General features: G+C 37.8%; 1 protein-coding gene across 2 annotated transcripts in view; it reads left to right on the top strand.

Moving 5' to 3' along the window:
• LOC128706591 (terminal nucleotidyltransferase 4B-like) overlaps positions 1–19,339 on the top strand; it is a 367,220-nt gene that overhangs the window by 163,383 nt on the left and 184,498 nt on the right. For both annotated transcript variants that reach the window (XM_053801532.2, XM_070090751.1), the window contains exon 5: positions 11,038–11,184. In XM_053801532.2, the coding sequence (XP_053657507.2) occupies positions 11,038–11,184 (147 nt within the window). The remainder of the gene's footprint in view (positions 1–11,037; positions 11,185–19,339) is intronic.

The following is a 19,339-nucleotide window of genomic DNA, read 5'->3' on the forward strand; positions in this document are numbered from 1 at the left end:
ATAATGTAATTGGTCTAAAATAGGAGTCAGTGGGCAAAATCGCCCATGCATAAATATCACAGATGCAGTAAAATTCGTGATAGTGTAATTTCGTCAATTTTCCATCTAATTTTATACTTTTTGTTTTATTACCTTCAGATAAAGATTCTCTGCCATTTCATAAGTTTTATTTTTTTTTGAAAATTCTTGGACCCTGTGGACAAGGTGTAGATCTACAGTTTGGACCCTCAATGGGTTAATTCTTTAAGTACAGCAAAGCCTCGATTAGTAGGACTAATTAATCCCGTTAACAATTGCATTAATCAGATTTGTACTGCTGGAAGCTGTTATAACACACACAGTGTGGTAATTGGTCTTGCTCCAATAAAAATACAGTATGCAGTGAAAATTTTAAAAATTTTACTTAAGCATAATAAAAATGTATTTCTTATTCCAGTTATTATAAACTAAACAGTGAAAACGTAATTTCATTGTACATGTATTGTTGATCTAAATTAAGAAGGTCTCCATCAGTCATTTCTTGCCAGTGTGATTCAAGTAAGTCATGGACATTTGTAGAGTACAGTTCATTGAAACCAAGCCACCTCCCAGTGTGTGTTATTTCTTCAGTAACATCTTGCACTTTTAACCCCTTCAGGGTCCAAGGCCCAAATCTGAAGTGGTGCCCCAGTGTCCAAGAATTTTCAAAAAAAAATTTGTTATTTTTTCTTATGAAATGGTAGAGAATCCTTTTGTGAAGGTAATAAAACAAAAAGTACAAAATTTGATGGAAAATTGACGAAATTATGCTCTCGTGAATTTTGATGTGTCAGCGATATTTACGAATCGGCAATTTTGCCGACTTTGACTCCCATTTTAGGCCAATTACATTATTCCAGTCAACCAAATTCTTAGCTATTTCACTATTATTACTTCTATTCTATCGATTGAGCACAAGAAATCACCAAGTCAACTGTTCCAACTACAAATTAAAGTGATCGGAAATTGTTAATTTGGCCAATTTAACACAAAGTTCAAAATATTCCAATTTCAAAATAGGGTCCAGAATAAACAATGTAGGTATTCCTGGAACTAAAGTAACATTTCCTCTGTTCATTAGTTACGTTTTGAGGCTTTACAAATAAATTCCATTTTGATTTTTTATTCACATAATGAATTTTTATTCACACCAAAAAATAGAAGATTTACTGTTATGCAATACTGTAATAATTGTATAAATATCATCACCATATTTGTGAATGCATATTAGACCCAGCAGCTGGCGTGTATTAGACGTGTGAGGTCGTTTGTTTACTCTTGAATATCGGCAAAAATTTAACATTTCTGCTACTTCGAGCTCAGTTTCAAGCTATTTCCAGTGCTAAAACCAATCAAAATCATCTCTATTTCTGTAATATGTCTTCCATTCTATCAAATGAGACCAAGAAATCGCAAATAGAACTATGAAGAACATACGAAAAAACACTGCAAAGTCGCTGTTTTAATCGAAAAATCATGATTTCAGTTTTTTTCTCTCATTATACACAACGTGCTGCAGGATCTGTTTTATGTGGTGCACACATACCACATAGATGTATTCTCTCATATCTAGGCCCAAATGTACCAGTCACAGTTTATCAGAGTGAGCTGAGCTCATGACGTAGATCTACGGTTTGGACCCTGAACGTAAAGCCATAGATCTACGGGACGGACCCTCAAAGGGTTAAGAGGAAATCCTCAAAATTATTTGCATGATGAGGCAAAACTTTTGTTCACACTTCATGCATATTGCTTGCAGTTAATTCTTCCCAGGCATGGGAAATATTTTCAAATTTGTTGGTCTGTGTACAATATTCCATTATTTTCTTAAAAAAATTGTGATACATATTTAGCAGGTAGTAGGTTGGTAGACAGCAACCACCCAGGGAAGTACTACCGTCCTGCCAGATGACTGTGAAACAGAAACCTGTAACTGTTTTGCATGATGGTAGGATTGCTGGTGTCTTTTTCTGTCTCATAAACACGCTAGATAACAGGGATATCTTGCTACTCCAACTTACACTTTGGTCACACTTCACAGACATGCACCTGCATATATATATACATACATCTAGGTTTTTCTCCTTTTTCTACATAGCTCTTGTTCTTCTTTATTTCTTCTATTGTCCATGGGGAAGTGGAAAAGAATCTTTCCTCCGTAAGCCATGCGTGTCGTATGAGGCGACTAAAATGCTGGGAGCAATGGGCTAGTAACCCCTTCTCCTGTAGACATTCACTAAAAAAGAGAAGAAGAAAAACTTTATAAAACTGGGATGCTTAAATGTGCGTGGATGTAGTGCGGATGACAAGAAACAGATGATTGCTGATGTTATGAATGAAAAGAAGTTGGATGTCCTGGCCCTAAGCGAAACAAAGCTGAAGGGGGTAGGGGAGTTTCGGTGGGGGGAAATAAATGGGATTAAATCTGGAGTATCTGAGAGAGTTAGAGCAATTAGAGCATTACGTGGTGTGAATATATTGCAGAGAATTAGTAATTTGGAAGTTAGGAGGAGGTGCGGATTACCAAAACTGTTGTCCAGAGGGCTGAGGAAGGGTTGTTGAGGTGGTTTGGACATGTAGAGAGAATGGAGTGAAACAGAATGACTTCAAGAGTGTATCAGTCTGTAGTGGAAGGAAGGCGGGGTAGGGGTCGGCCTAGGAAAGGTTGGAGAGAGGGGGTAAAGGAGGTTTTGTGTGCGAGGGGCTTGGACTTCCAGCAGGCGTGCGTGAGCGTGTTTGATAGGAGTGAATGGAGACGAATGGTTTTTAATACTTGACGTGCTGTTGGAGTGTGAGCAAAGTAACATTTATGAAGGGATTCAGGGAAACCGGCAGGCCGGACTTGAGTCCTGGAGATGGGAAGTACAGTGCCTGCACTCTGAAGGAGGGGTGTTAATGTTGCAGTTTAAAAACTGTAGTGTAAAGCACCCTTCTGGCAAGACAGTGATGGAGTGAATGATGGTGAAAGTTTTTCTTTTTCGGGCCACCCTGCCTTGGTGGGAATCGGCCAGTGTGATAATAAATAAAATAAAAAATTTAGCAGGAGCTAAATATGTATCAGCAGACTCATCAGTTAACATTATGCAGTTGAATTCTGTTTCTAAAATGGTCAAACCAACCATGGATTGCAATAAAAGTTTGCTCAGTTTCTGCATGAACTCTGCTTTCTTTCACTGCTATAAAGAGACTCAAACTGAATTTTGACTTGTATTAAATAAGGTCTGGTATCATTTTATAATTCATACTAAATTGAATTTAATACTATTCATATTTGTGCTGATTGTTGTATTACACAAAATTTTTCATTTTTGGTGTCTTTGCATTTAAAAAAAAAATTCCTAAATTGCCATAGCATTATGCCTTTGAGCATTGTGCCATACAACTACATGATGAGCTCGGCTCACTTTGATAAACAGTGAGCAGTAAATTTGGGCCTAGATATGAGAGAATGGGTCTGTGGTGAGTGTGCGCCATGTAAAAAAAATCTTGCCCCACACATTGCATGGCAGGAAAAAAAAACATGACCATGTATTTGCTTTAAAATAGTGATATTGTAGTGTATTTCCGGATAGAGTTTATGGTTGTATTTTTGGGTTCTTGGCATTATTTGATAGAACGGAAATATGTTACAGAAATAGAGAAGATTTTAACTGGTTTTAGGAATGGAAGTAGCTTGAAATTTAGTTCAAAGTAGCAGAAATGTTTGATTTTTGCCAATATTCCAAAGGACATAAATTACTTCACTTGTCCAATATGCCTCCAGCTGGACAGTCTGATACGTGTTCATGAATGCGCTGACATTAATATTTATACAATTATACAATAATGCAATAGTCTCCATAACAGTAAATCTTTTATTTTTTGTGTGAATTGAAATTCAAAATGGAAAGCAAGAGTAATATAGGAGAGGCTTGGGGATGTAACTGATGAACAGAGGAAATTTTGTTTTAGTGCCAGGAATATCTACATTATTTATTCTTTACCTTATTTTTAAATTGTCAATTTTTAAATTTTATGTGAAATTGGTCAAATTACCAATTTCCGATCACTTTATTAGGTAATTGAAATAGATACAGTGGAACCTCAAAAATCGAACGTATCACATATCGAACATTTCGAAAATAGGACCCTTTTTTTGGACAAACTGTGTCCCTATTATCGAACATACCCCTATTTTCGGACCGTCGGGTATGGGACCTGTCCGCCAGCCCGCTCTGTCCGCATCCCTGCGCAGGCGCCGTGAGCCAGTCTAGCTTTGTTTATGCTTGAGTGAACACTAACCTGCGCTCTCATTCACACATTTTACGATTATTTCATTGTGTTTAGTGCTTGTGGGACTGTGAAATAATCTGCCATGGGCCCAAAGAAACTTGTTAATGGTACCCCTGTGGGAAAGAAAGTGAGAAACACCATAGATGTGAAGAAGGAAATAATACAGAGGTATGAGAGTGGAATGATGTCCAAATGTTTGTGGAGAAGTACCACCCCGAGCAAGCTGAAACAAGCCATCTTTGCAGTAAGTTCAGTGACAGAACCATGTCCCATTTTAGGGAAATGTTAAAGAGGTGCCAGAAACAGAGGACTGTGGACAGTTATTTTGTGAGACAGGGGTCCAGTGACTCTCAAGCTGGTCCTAGTGGCATTAAAAGACAGAGAAGGGAAGTAACCCCAGAGAGGGCTTTACCTGAAGTCCTCATGGAGGGGGATTCTCCTTCCAAACACTAACCCCAACTCCCTCTCTCCTCCTCCCTATCTTCCAGATGCTGTCACCAGTCTTCAATAAAGGTAAGTAAAAATGGAGTGTGAGCAAAGTAACATTTATGAAGGGATTCAGGGAAACCGGCAGGCCGGACTTGAGTCCTGGAGATGGGAAGTACAGTGCCTGCACTCTGAAGGAGGGGTGTTAATGTTGCAGTTTAAAAACTGTAGTGTAAAGCACCCTTCTGGCAAGACAGTGATGGAGTGAATGATGGTGAAAGTTTTTCTTTTTCGGGCCACCCTGCCTTGGTGGGAATCGGCCAGTGTGATAATAAAAAATAATAAAAAATAAATACTATACATAATTAAAAACTATAGTATTTGTTGTATGTAAAACTGTAATTAATCTCTATAAAATGTATTTTTTGTGTGAATATTTTTGGGTTTCTGGAACGGATTAATTGTATTTCCATTATTTCTTATGGGAAATATTGCTTTGAATTTCAGACTTTTTGAATTTAGAACTAGATCCTGGAATGGATTAAGTTCGAAATTTGAGGTTCCACTGTAAATGGACAGTTTTTTACAGTCAATCGATAGAATGGAAGGCATACTAGTGAAATAGCTACGAGTTTGGTTGACTGGAGTAATGGAATTGGCCTAAAATAGGACTCGGTGGGTGAAATCGCCGATGCGTAAATATTGCCAAGACTACTAACTTTTTGTGAGAATGTAATTCCGTGAGTTTTCCATCAAATTTTGTACTTTTGGTTTCATTACCTTCAGAAAAATATTCTCTGTCATTTTGTAGGAAAAATAATTTTTCTTTTTTTAAATTCTTAGACTTTGAGAGGAATTTTCAGATTAGGGGTCTGGACTCTCAAAGAGTTAATGTAAATGTGTGCCATTACTTAGTATTTTAAAGTTTTCTTCAGAGAGCATCATAATGGTAATTCCATTGTGGTGCTCTTGATGAAGGTGTCCTTCAGTGTTTTTGAGTTATGAAAATTTAGGCTAGCATACATAGTTGATAAGTATCATGGGAAGATGATGATGATTTAAGATAAAATAATGGCTGGCTTTTCACAGTACATGTCAGTACAGTCCAGCAAATAAATAACAAAAAGGCACAATACCGTGACTGGAACGATACACAAATAACCCGCACATTTATTTATTTATTTATTTATTTAAAAATTTGAGCACACATACAGAGGTACAAAAAATACAGATAAGAGCAGCATGCCAAAGCCACTTATACTATGCATAGCATTACGGGCTGGCTTAAAATTAACTTAAGATGAACTAAGCAATGATGACATCAGTGATAAAACTTTAATGTAAACAGATTACTATAAAGCACAAGTGAGTATTACAAAGACAGGTCATATGGTTGTATGCATTGTTGTACATTCAGTAGAATGGAGTATTCTGTTAGGTAGTGTATTTAAAAAATAATAAAGTTAGATTGGGTTTTAGGTTTAACATTTATGTGATATAATTGTGAGAAACATTTAAGATATACAATTTATAAGGTTCAGTTATTCAGTATTTATTTGGTTTTGGGTGAGTAAGTGATCTTTGAGAAGAGACTTGAATTTATAAACAGGTAGTGTTTCTTTTATATTTACAGGTAATGAGTTCCAGATTTTAGGGCCTTTTATGTGCATTGAGTTTTTGCATAGTGTGAGATGGACACGAGGAACATCAAAGAGTGATCTGTGCCTTGTGTTATGGTCATGTGTTCTGTTGAGGTTGGCAAGGAGATGTTTGAGGGGAGGGTTAATATCAGAGTTAAGTGTTCTATGTATGTAATAGGTGCAATAATAAGTATGGATGTTTTGTATGGTGAGTAGGTTTAGTGTATTGAATATTGGTGGAGTGTGCTGCCTATAGTGAGAATTTGTTATCATTCTAACTGCAGCCTTTTGTTGGGTAATTAGTGGTCTGAGATGGTTACTTGTTGTTGAGCCCCATGCACAAATTCCATAGGTGAGATAGGGGTAAATAAGAGAGTGATATAGGGCCAGGAGGGCTGACTGTGGAGCATAGTACCGTATCTTCGATAGTATGCCTACAGTCTTGGAAATTTTCTTAGAAATTTGTTGTATATGTGTATGAAATTTGAGTCTATTATCAAGGTGGATTCCTAAGAATTTTCCCTCTGTTAGCTTTGTGATAGGTGATCCGTTTATCATTATGTTAAGAGGGACATCTGTAGCTCTGTTACCAAACTGAATGAAGTAGGTTTTGTCAATGTTTAGTGTAAGTTTGTTAGTCCTCATCCAGGTAGATATTTTCTGTAATTTGGTATTTACAGTATTGGCTAGCGTGACTGGGCTCGGGTGGGAGAAGACGTATGTAGTGTCATCTGCAAATAGTGTGGGTTTGAGTAATTGCGAAGCATTTGGTAGGTCATTTATGTATAGGAGAAAGAGAAGAGGGCCAAGTACACTTCCCTGTGGGACACCAACTGTAATTGGTTGTGCAGAAGAGTTTGCCCCATTTGCATACACATATTGGCTTCTGTTGCTGAGGTATGACTTGAGGTAGTTGAGGGAGTGCCCTCTTATACCATAGTGTGACAACTTTACGTGGAGCAAGTCATGGTTAACTGTATCAAAAGCTTTACGTAAGTCAATGAAGATCCCCAGTGGGACTTCTTTTTTCTCTATTGCAGTGTATATATGTTCTAGCATGTGTATAATAGCATCATTTGTATTTTTATTTGGCCTGAATCCAAATTGGCAGGGGTTGAGTATGTTTTGGGAGATAAGGTAGGAGTAGATTCGTTTATGAATTAATTTTTCGAAGATTTTTGAGAGAGGGTGTAAGTTGGATATTGGCCTATAGTTATTCAACTCTGTTTGGTCTCCTCCTTTGTGGATGGGGGTGACCCTTGCTATTTTGAGTACTGTAGGGAAGGTGGAGGATTCAATAGATTTGTTAAAGAGTGTTGCAATGATTGGTGATAGCACTTGTGACACTTTTTTGTATATAAAGGGTGGTAAGGTATTTAAATCTCCTGCCTTGTTTTTTAGCGTGTTGATAATAAGGGAGACTTCGTATGGGTTAGTTGGAGCTAGGAACAGTGTGTTCGGGTAGTTGCCAGTGAGGTAGTCATTTAATGGGGTATCTGAGCTTGGGATTTTATTGGCAAGGTTTTGTCCTATAGTGGAGAAGAAGTCATTGAGTCTGTTTGCTGTTTCTGTTGGTGGGAGTTGGGGTTCATCTGATTTTGCTAATTTTATTTCGCTATTTCGTGATATCTTTTTTGTTCCTAGAATTTCTGATAGGGTTTTCCAGGTCTTTTTTATATCACCTCGTAAGTTGGATAATCTGTTCTCATAATACAATTTTTTTGCCCTTCTTATCAGGCTGGTTAGGATTGACGAGTAACGTTTTGTTTGGTCTCTGGTTATGTGACCCATTCTGTACTGTTTTTCATATTGGTGTTTTGTATTTATGGATTTGAGAATGCTGGGTGTTAACCAGGGACTGTTCAGTCTCTTAGCTGTCATCTGTTTAGTTTTTTTAGGGCAGTGCTTGTTATAGAGGTATTGGGTCTTTTTTAGAAAATTATTAATACATTCGTCAATATCTGTATAGATTTCTAGCTCAGTGTGCCAGTCAATGTTTGCTACTGCTGTTGTGAAGTTATTAATGGCTGCCTCATTGTGAAGTCTAAAGGTGACTTTAGTAGTGTCTTGGGGTAATGTACCAAGAGTTGTTATGAGAAAAGTAGGGTAGTGGTCTGTGGTATTATCTGTAATTATGCCTGATTTTAAAGGGGATATGGTGTTGGTCCAGATGTGGTCAAGTAGGGAAACACTAGTCTCTGTAACTCTTGTAGGTTTTGTTACTGTTGGTAGCAACATACAGTTACTCATTGTGTTTGTGAATTCAGTAACGTGTGGGTCCTGGTCTTGCAGGAGATTTATATTGAAGTCACCTGAGAGTAGTAAGTGATCTTTGTTCATGCGTGCATCAGTTATCATACTTCCTAGGTTTTGACTAAATTGGCTAATGTTTGACTGTGGAACTCTGTAAATGTTTATCAATGTGAGAGGTTTTTGTAGGTATTTGGATTTGAATTTGGCTATTATATATTCCCCATGTTCATCCCTTGTGCAAGTATTAGTGATACATTCTAGTTGGTCTGAGTAGTATATGGCTGTGCCACCCCCTTGTTGGTCTGGCCTACAGTTGTGTATGGCTGTGTAACCAGGAATGGCATAGACATCTGTACTATCAGGCTTTAGCCAGGTTTCAGTTAGTGTAATGATGGACATATTGGCATGTAAGGAATTTAGTAATGCTATGAGGTCATCGTAATGCTTGCTTAAAGATCCGATATTGTAGTTAAAGATAGTTATGTTGTTGTTGGCACTGAGAAGTGCCTTTGATTGTTCTGCAGTGTAGTAATTACAGTAACTGTTTGATTCATTTAAGTCATTAAATAAGAGGTTGGTATCAGGATCAATGCTTGTAATCATAAGATTTGTAGTGAATCTATAGTTAGAATTAAGTATAAAACAAAGTAAATAGTCTTAAGCTAAAAAATAGCACCTGAATTATTTAACAAATGTAAAATAATGAGCTAAGGTAGTTTTTTTTTTTTTTTTTTTTTTTTTTTAAGCTAAAATAAAGGAGACAATATAAAAGGGATTAATACAAATAAAGTGATAATCAAGTAATGGAGCTTGGGAATATGATAGTAGGTAGTACTATAAGGGTAATTCTTTAAAGTTAGAATTATAGTATAAAATAATAATATAAAAGGGACTAATGTAAGTTGTGGTGAACAATAAAGTGGTAATCAAATAAATGAGCTTTGGAATATAATGGCAAAATTGTGAACTTATTCTACTTTAGCACCTGAGAATAGCACCTTGATTATTTTAACAATTGTGAATGTATAAACTAGGGTAGTTATATAAAGCTAAAATAAAGGAGAAAATATATAAGGGACTAAAATTAAGTAATGGTAAACAAAGTTAAATGGACAGGTGGTCACTATGAAATAATATTGGTTTAGGAGTAAGATCTGATTTGTAATATTAAATAAATTGAGCAGTTTATTGCACAATAAAAGTAAAAAAAATGAGGTAGTTGGTACTAGCTAGCAAAAGATAGTTTTGGTACTTGCAAAAAAGTAATTGGAATATACACTAATTGCATACACAATGAAAAGTGACTAAAAAAACAAGTAGTGATAAACAAAATTAAATGGACAGGTAAGAATAATGAATATTATTAATTTGGAGTAAGATTTGACTTGTAATTTAAAATTATGAGCAATTAATAGCAGTAAGAAAGAAGTATAGAGTATTGGAGGTATTTCATTAGCTAGTGATGAAAAATAATAAAAATAATAATGTACAATATAATAGTAACGTACACTATATGCACCACACGTATATATGTATTAAGGGCACTTATCTAATCTGTTACGACGATGTTTCGGTCCGACTTGGACCATTGTGACTTTGTTAGTGGTCCAAGTCGGACCGAAACGTCGTCGTAAGCTTCTCTCTTTTATGTGCGGGTTATTTGTGTACAGTCCAGCAAACTAGTATGTAGTCCACAGCTGAGCAAAGTATTCACAGCATGATTTAGTGCATTTCCTTGACTGGGGATAACATACTCTTAATGAATTGTTTGGGAGCATGATTCAGGAGCTTGAAATTTTAATCTGATTATACAAAACGTGTTTTCCTACTTTCGGTCATTATTGCCTGGGTGGAAATTGGCTGATGTGTAAAATGGGTCAAAACCTGGTTGAAATTGGTTACCCTTGTATGTGTTATCATGAGTGAGTAAACAGGGATACCCCATGCCTAATTTACAGTACTAAATGACCCACACAGATTTAGCTCTGAAAATAATTATTTTTCCTATTGTTCTTTTGTAGATAATTACACTGCAGTTGAGCTTGGCTAGGTGGTTTACTCCAGTTATTGTATCCCTCATTACTCTTCTCAGTAAACATTTTATTGCAATTTTTTTTGCTTCGTTTTTATTGCATCTTACTTGTACATGATGACCAAGACATTCATTCTTTTGACTTGCTCTTATTTTAGAAGGCATATAAGAGTAAACTAATTCACTTGTACTGTATTAAAGCCATGTAAGATTTCTTAATAAATGCATGAGATGTTCCTTGGAGAGTTCTTAACTCAAGACTTAATAAAGGTATTGGGAATGTTTGGAGATCTCCCAGAGGAAGGAAGTTATCTTAGATTTATTAAAAAAAAAAAGCCTTCATTATATATATGTATTAATTTGATTAAATTTAACATTTATTTTGTCATTTTTCAGTTACATCAGCGGTTAGATGCATCACAACCCAATGCTAACCTTGGAGTCTTGTTGATAGAGTTTTTTGAGCTTTACGGCAGACATTTCAACTACTTGAAAACTGGCATCAGAATTAAGGATGGTGGTGCTTATATCTCAAAGGATGAGGTCAGTAGCTAAAGAATTGTGTTGGTGCCAAGATTAATTTACTACAGGACTGGTTTAACTCATGTGATTGTTAAGGATTATAATGTATATTCCTGAAATGTTGGGGCTGGTATGATTTCTGTTGGAACAGAATTCTTCCTCCATATGCCATGTGTGTTGTAAGAGGCGACTAAAATGTTGGGAACAAGGGGCTAGTAACCTCCTCCTGTATATATTACTAAATTTAAAAGGAGAAACTTTTGTTTTTCCTTTTGGGCGACCCTACCTCGGTGGGATAGGGCTGGTTTGTTGAAAGAAGAAGAATATGTGTGTGTGTGTGTGTGTGTGTATGTGTGTGTGTGTGTGTGTGTGTGTGTGTGTGTGTGTATGTGTGTATGTGTATTTATATATTTAATATATTGTAGGTAGTAGGTTGGTAGACAGCAACCACCCAGAGAGGTACTACCGTCCTGCCAAGTGAGTGTAAAACGGAAACCTGTAATTGTTTTACATGATGGTAGGATTGCTGGTGTCTCTTTTCTGTCTCATAAACATGCAAAATTTCAGGTACGTCTTGCTACTTCTACTTACACTTAGGTCACGCTACACATACATGTACAAGCATATATATATACACACCCCTCTGGGTTTTCTTCTATTTTCTTTCTAGTTCTTGTTCTTGTTTATTTCCTCTTATCTCCATGGGGAAGTGGAACAGAATTCTTCCTCCGTAAGCCATGCGTGTTGTAAGAGGTGACTAAAATGCCGGGAGCAAGGGGCTAGTAATCCCTTCTGTATTAATTACTAAATTTAGAAAGAGAAACTTTCGTTTTTCTTTTTGGGCCACTCTGCCTTGGTGGGATACGGCCGGTTTGTTGAAAAAAAAATTAATATAATGTAGAATGATAAATTTTACGGGTTAAGAGCTGTTATCCTACCTCGGTTCATTTCAAATCCCAGCCCCATCTACGATATACTGCCACTCCCTGTGATGCCACCCACAACAGTCCAAGTACCTACTTAATGCTAGGGGGATTGAACCACAGACCCTCAATATGTGAGCTGAGAGTGTCATTAGGGAGAAATAAATGGGATTAGGTCAGGGATTTCTGATAGAGTGAGAGCTAAGGAAGGAGAAGCAATAATGTTGAGGGATCAGTTATGGCAGGAAAAGAGGGAATATAAATGTATAAATTCAAGGATTATGCTGAATAAAATAGAGGTTGGATACGAAAAGTGGGTTATAATAAATGTTTATGCACCTGCAGAAGAGAGAGAGATAGAGAGAATGTTAAGTAAGTGTTTGGGAGTTTTGAACCAGGTGAGAGTAGTTGTGGTGGGAAACCTAAACTCTAAAGTGGGAGAAACTGTTGTAGAGGATGTAGAAGGTAAGTTTGGGGTGCTAGGGGTAAATGGTAATGGAATGCCTTTAGTTGAACTTTGTATAGAAAGAGGTTTGGTGATAAGTACGTAATATATATTTTAAGAAAAAGAGGATAAATACTAATTATACGAGATATGATATAGGGCGTAATGATAATAGCTTGTTGGATTAAGTGTTGGTCTTCTGGATGTGCATGTTTATAGAGGTAACAGATATATCAGACCATTATTTAGCTGTAGCTGCAGTTAGAGTAAGAGGTAGATGGGGCAGAAGGAAAATGGCATCAGCAAGTAAAAGAGAGGTGAATGTTTATAAACTAAGGGAGGAAGAAGTTAGACTGAGGTATAAGCAACTATTGGGGAAAAGATGGGCTAGTGAGAGAATAGGTAGTTCAGGGGTTAAAGAGGCATGGAGTAGTTTTAAAAATGTAGTGTTAGAATGTGTGGCAGAAGTTTGTGGATACAGGAGGGTGGGTGCAGGAGGGAACAGGGGCGATTGGTGGAATAATAAGGTAAGGGATTGTTACAGAAGAAAAAAATTGTTTGAGAGGTTTTTGCAAAGCAGAAGTGACATAAGGGTGGAGTATATGGAGAGTTAGAGTGGTGAGTGTGTAAAAAGAGAGCAAATGAGGAAGAAAGTGAGGTTTTATCAACAAATTTGCTCAGAATGGTAGAATGTTGGAGAGAGGTTTGGGATTAAAATATGTAGAATCTAATACAAAATGAGAGTTGGCATAGTTACTTTTTGCTGACGACACTGTACCTTTAGGAGATTCTGAAGAGAAGTTGCAAAGATTAGTGGATGAATTTGGGAGGGTGTGTAAAGGAAGGAAGTTGAAAGGGAACTTAGATAAGAGCAATGTGAGGAAGGTAACAAATAAGTTAGGTAATGACTGATTGGATATTATATTGGAGGGAGGGAGTATGGAAGAAATGAATGTGTTCAGATATTTAGGAGTGGACTTGTTGATGGATGGATATATAAAAGATGAGGTGAGCCATAAAATTGATGAAGGGGAAATGGTGGGTGGTGCATTGAGGCATCTGTGGAGACAATGTTATCCATGGAGGCTAAAAGGGATATGTATGAGAGCATAGTGGTACCAACACTCTTATATGGGTGTTAAGTATGGGTTGTGAATGTTGCAGCAAGGAGGAGGTTGAAGGCAGTGGAGATGTGTCTGAGGGGAATGTGTGATGTAAATAATGTGCAGAGAATTTGTAGTTTGGTGATGAGAGGTGTAGAGTTACTAAAAGTATTATCTAGAGGGCTGAGGAAGGGTTGAGATGGTTTGGATATTTAGAGAGGATGGATCAAATTAGGATGGATGACTTGGTAGGTGTATAAATCTGTAGTGGAGGAAAGGCAGGGTAGGGGTCACCCCAAGAAAGAAAGGATGGAGGGAGGGGTAAAGGTGGTTTTGTGTGTAAGGGGCATGGACATCCAGCAGGCATGAGTGTGTTAGATAGGAGTGAGTGGAGGCAAATGGTTTTCGGGACCTAACAAGCTGTTGGAGTGTGAGCAAGGTAACATTTTGTGAAGGGATTCAGGGAGACTAGTTAGTTGGACTTTAATCCTGGAGGTGGGAAGTACAGTACCTGCACTCTAAAGGAGGGATGGGGATATTTGCAGTTTTGGAAAGGCATCTGATCTGTAGTATCTATGAACCTCTGGCAAGACAGTGATTGAAAGACGGTGAAAGTGTTTCTTTTTCGGATCACGCTGCCTCAGTGGGAGATGGTCATGTGATAAAAAAAATATATATATACAGCCTCTCCTCGCTAAACGACGGAGTTCCATTCCTTAGACCACGTTGGTAAACAAATTTGTCGCTAAGAGAGGAGCATACTATAAAGGTGGTGTGTTTGTGTCATCCATCTTTGATATTGTTTTAATGTCACCTTTGCACCATTTATAACATTTCTGGTATATTTTTAAATGTTTATGCAGCAGTGTACTGCATATTGCAATAAACAGAATAGAGGAAATCAGCTCTGATATACATTATTTAGGTTTGCATCTTGGTCAGTAAGTCCGAGTCGTCGGTGAATGAGTACGTCGCTAAGTGAGGAGAGGTAGTTATATAGTTAGGGTGAGATATAAACAACTGTTGAGAGAAAGATGGGTTAGTAAGAGTATAGGTAATGAGGTTGAAGAGGTATGGGGTAGATTTAAGAATGCAATGTTAGAATGTGCAGCAGAAGTTTGTGGATATAGTAATGTGGGTACTGGAGGGAAGAGGAGTGATTGGTGGAATGATGAGGTAAAGTGAGTGGTGTGAGAAACAAAGTTAGCATATGAGAGGTTTTTACAAAGCAGAAGTGATACAAGGAGGGTGTAGTATATGGAGAGTAAGAGAGATGAAAGGAGTGGTGAAGGAATGTAAAATGAGAGCAAATGAAAAACTGAGTGAGGTTCTGTCAAGAATGAGAATAAAAAAGTTTTGGAAAGAGATTAATAAATTGAGGAAGCCTAGGTAATGAATGAATTTAACAGTTTAAAACTTAAGAGGGGAGTTACTAGATAGGGAGATGGAGGTACTGGATAGATGGAGGTAATATTTTGAGGATTTGTTAAATGTTGATAAAGAGAGGAAGGCAGTGATTTTATTCATTGGCAGGGTAGGTATAATACCTTTTAGGAGTAAGGAAGAGTCAAATGTGAGTTCCGGAAGTGTGTGAGGCTGTGGCTAAAATGAAAGGGGGGTAATATACCTGGGATTGATGGGATCAAAACAGAAATGTCAAAAGCAGGTGGGGATAGTTTTGGAGTGGTTGGTGCTTTTGTTCAATAAATGTATTGGAGAGGGGAAAATATTTAGGGATTGGCAGATAATATGAATAGTTCTTTTGTATGAAGGAAAAAGGGGATAAAAGAGAGTGTAAAAATTCTTCTTTCTTTCAACACACCTGCCGTATCCCACTGAGGCAGGGTGACCCAAAAGGAAAAACTAAAGTTAATCCTTTAAATTTAGTAATATGTACAGGAGAAAGGGTTACTAGCCCCTTGCTAGCGGCATTTCAGTCGCCTCTTATGACATGCATGGCTCATGGAGGAAGAATTCTGTTCCACTTCCCCGTGGAGAGTGTAAAAATTATAGGGGAATAAGTCATACACTGGCCAGGGAGGTATAACATCTTTTAGGAGTGAAGAAGAGCAAAATGCAAGTGTGAGGGAGGTGCATGAGGAATTACATAGAATGAAAGGGGGTAAAGCAACTGGAACTGATGGGATCCTGACAGAAATGTTAAAAGCTCGGGGGAGGGGGGGGGGATAGAGGGTTGGAGTGATTGGTATTTTTGTTTAATAAGTGTATGAAAGAGTGGAAGGTACCTAGGGATTGGCAGAGAGCATGTATAGTTCCTCTATATAAAGGGAAGGACAAAAGAGATTGTAAAAATAATAGGGGAATAAATTTACTGAGTATACCAGGAAAAAAAAATGCTGGGAGCAAGGGGCTAGTAACCTCTTCTCCTGTATATATTACTAAATGTAAAAGGAGAAACTTTCGTTTTTTCCTTTTGGGCCACCCCGCCTCGGTGGGATACGGCCGGTGTGTTGAAAGAAAAGACCAGGAAAAGTGTATGGTAGGGTTATTATTGAAAGAATTAGAGGGAAGACAGAGAGCAGGATTGCAGATGAGCAAGGAGGCTTCAGAATGGGTAGGGGATGTGTGGATCAGGTGTTTACATTGAAGCGTATATGTGAACAGTATTTAGATAAAGGTAGGAAGTTTTCATTGCAATAATGGATTTAGAAAATGCATATGATAGTGGATAGGGGAGCAATGTGGCAGATGTTGCAAGTGTATGGAATAGGTAGTAACTAAATGCTGTAAAGAGTTTTTATGAGGATAGTGAGGCTCAGATTAGGGTATGTAGAAGAGAGGGAGAAAACTTCCCAGTAAAAATAAGTCTTAAACAGGGATGTGTAATGTCACCATGGTTGTTTAACATATTTATAGATGGTGTGGTAAAAGAAATAAATGCTAGGGTGTTGGGGAGAGGGGTGGGATTAAGTTAAGGGGAATCAAATACAAAATGGGAGTTGACACAGTTACTTTTTGCTGATGATACTGTGCTTTTGGGGGACTCTAAAGAAAAGTTGCTAAGGTTAGTTGACGAGTTTGGGAGGGTGTGTAAAGGTAGAAAGTTGAAAGTGAACATAGATAAGAGTAAGGTAATGAGGGTATCAAAAAATTGAGATAAAGAAAAATTGGATATCAACATTGGAGAGAGGGAGTATGGATGAAGTGAATGTTTTCAAATATTTGGGAACTGACTTGTCAGCAGATGGGTTTATGAAGGATAAGGTTAACCATAGAATTGATGAAGAAAAAAAGGAGAGTGGTGCATTGAGGTATCTGTGGAGACAAAAAACATTATCCATGAAGGCAAAGAAGGGAATGTAAGAGAGTATAGTGGTGCCAACACTCTTATATGGGTGTGAAGCATGGGTTGTTAGATAAGACACATAGGCAACATTTAGGCAACTTCATTCCGAAACGTTTCACCTACACAGTAGGCTTCTTCAGTCAAGTACAGAAAGTAGGCAAGAGCAGTACAGATGAGAAGACGATGTAATCAGTCCATCACCCTTAAAGTCGTAGATTTGAGGTTGTCAGTCCCTCAGCCTGGAGAAGTTCTGTTCCAAAGTCTGGAGTTAGTTCCAGACTTTGGAACAGAACTTCTCCAAGCTGAGGGACTGACAACCTCAAATCTACGACTTTAAGGGTGATGGACTGATTACATCATCTTCTCATCTCTACTGCTCTTGCCTACTTTCTTTACTCGACTGAAGAAGCCTACTGTGTAGGCGAAACGTTTCAGAATAAAGTTGCCTAAATGTTGCGTATGTGTCTTATCTACCAACCTGTCGGTATTGTATACCATTTGATAATCAAGCACGGGTTGTAAATGCTGCAGCGAGGAGGCAACTGGAGGCAGTGGAGATGTCCTGTCTAAGGGCAGTGTGTGGTGTAAATATGCAGAGAGTTCGTATTGTGGAAATTAGGAGGAGGTGTGGAGTTACTAAAAGTAGCAGTCTGAGGGCTGAAGAGGGGCTGTTGAGATGGTTTGGTCATTTAGAGAGAATGAAACAAAGTAGAATAACTTGGAGAGCGTATAAATCTGTAGGGGAAGGAAGGCAGGATAGGGGTCAGCCCCAAAAAGGTTGGAGGGAGGGGGTAAAGAAGGTTTTGTGGGTGAGGGGCTTGTACTTCCAGCAAGCGTGCGTGAGCGTGTTAGATAGGAGTCAGTGGAGGTGAATGGTTTTTGGGACCTGACGAGCTGTTGGAGTGTGAGAAGGGTAATATTTTGTGAGGGGATTCAGGGAAACTGGTTAGCTGGACTTGAATCCTGGAAATGGGAAGTACAATGCCTGCACTTTAAAAGAGTGGTTTGGGGTATTCACAGTTTGGAGGGACATCTGAACTGTCGTATCTGGGCACCTCTGCAGTGATTATGTATGAGTGATAATAAAAGTGTTGAATGATGATGAAAGTTTTTTATTTCTTTATGGATGTTTTCTTTCTTTTTGGGTCACCCTGCCTTGGTAGGATATGGCTGACATGTTAACAAAAAAAAATATGTTGAGTATCCCTGGAAAATTGTATGGTAGAGTTGTTATTGAAAGAATTAAGGGTAAGACAAAGAGGAGGATTGTAGATAAACAAGTATTTTTAATTAGAGTAGGGGATGTGTTGCCCAAGTGAAAATATTTAGATAAAGGTAAGGAAGTTTTTATTGCATTTATGGATTTAGAAAGGGCATATGGTAGGTTGGATAGGGGAACAATGTAGCAAATGTTGAAAGTGAATGGAAAAGGTAGTAAGTTACTAAAAGCTATTAACCCGTAAACGGTCCAAATGTATATACAGTAGGGCCCCACTCTATGACATTCCGCTAATACGGCAATATCAAATTATGACCGAAATTTGCTATACAGCAATGGGTCTTTCAAATACGCCGTGCCTCACCTGGTTTGTTTACATTCTCCATGACCACATCTATTATGTCAGGAAACTGTCCAAAATTTCAAGTGTTTTAAAGTTACTGGATATTTATATGTTTTTTTTTTTTTCAACAAACCGGCCGTATCCCACCGAGGCAGGGTGGCCCAAAAAGAAAAACAAAAGTTTCTCTTTTCAAATTTAGTAATTTATACAGGAGAAGGGGTTACTAGCCCCGGCATTTTAGTCGCCTCTTACAACATGCATGGCAGGGTGGCCCAAAAAGAAAAACAAAAGTTTCTCTTTTCAAATTTAGTAATTTATACAGGAGAAGGGGTTACTAGCCCCGGCATTTTAGTCGCCTCTTACAACATGCATGGCAGGGTGGCCCAAAAAGAAAAACAAAAGTTTCTCTTTTCAAATTTAGTAATTTATACAGGAGAAGGGGTTACTAGCCCCGGCATTTTAGTCGCCTCTTACAACACGCATGGCTTATGGAGGAAGAATTCTGTTCCACTTCTCCATGGAGATAAGAGGAAATAAACAAGAACAAGAGCTAGAAAGAAAATAGCAGAAAACCCAGAGGGGTGTGTATATATATGCTTGTACATGTATGTGTAGTGTGACCTAAGTGTAAGTAGAAGTAGCAAGATGTACCTGAAATCTTGCATGTTTATGAGACAGAAAAAAGGACACCAGCAATCCTACCATCATGTAAAACAATTACAAGCTTTCGCTTTACACTCACTTGGCAGGATGGTAGTACCTCCCTGGGCGGTTGCTGTCTACCAACCTACTACCTAGGATTTTATATGTACTCTGATAATTATACATATGTGTAC

The sequence above is a fragment of the Cherax quadricarinatus genome, chromosome 3, assembly GCF_038502225.1.
Source record: "Cherax quadricarinatus isolate ZL_2023a chromosome 3, ASM3850222v1, whole genome shotgun sequence".
Lineage (NCBI taxonomy): Eukaryota > Metazoa > Arthropoda > Malacostraca > Decapoda > Parastacidae > Cherax > Cherax quadricarinatus.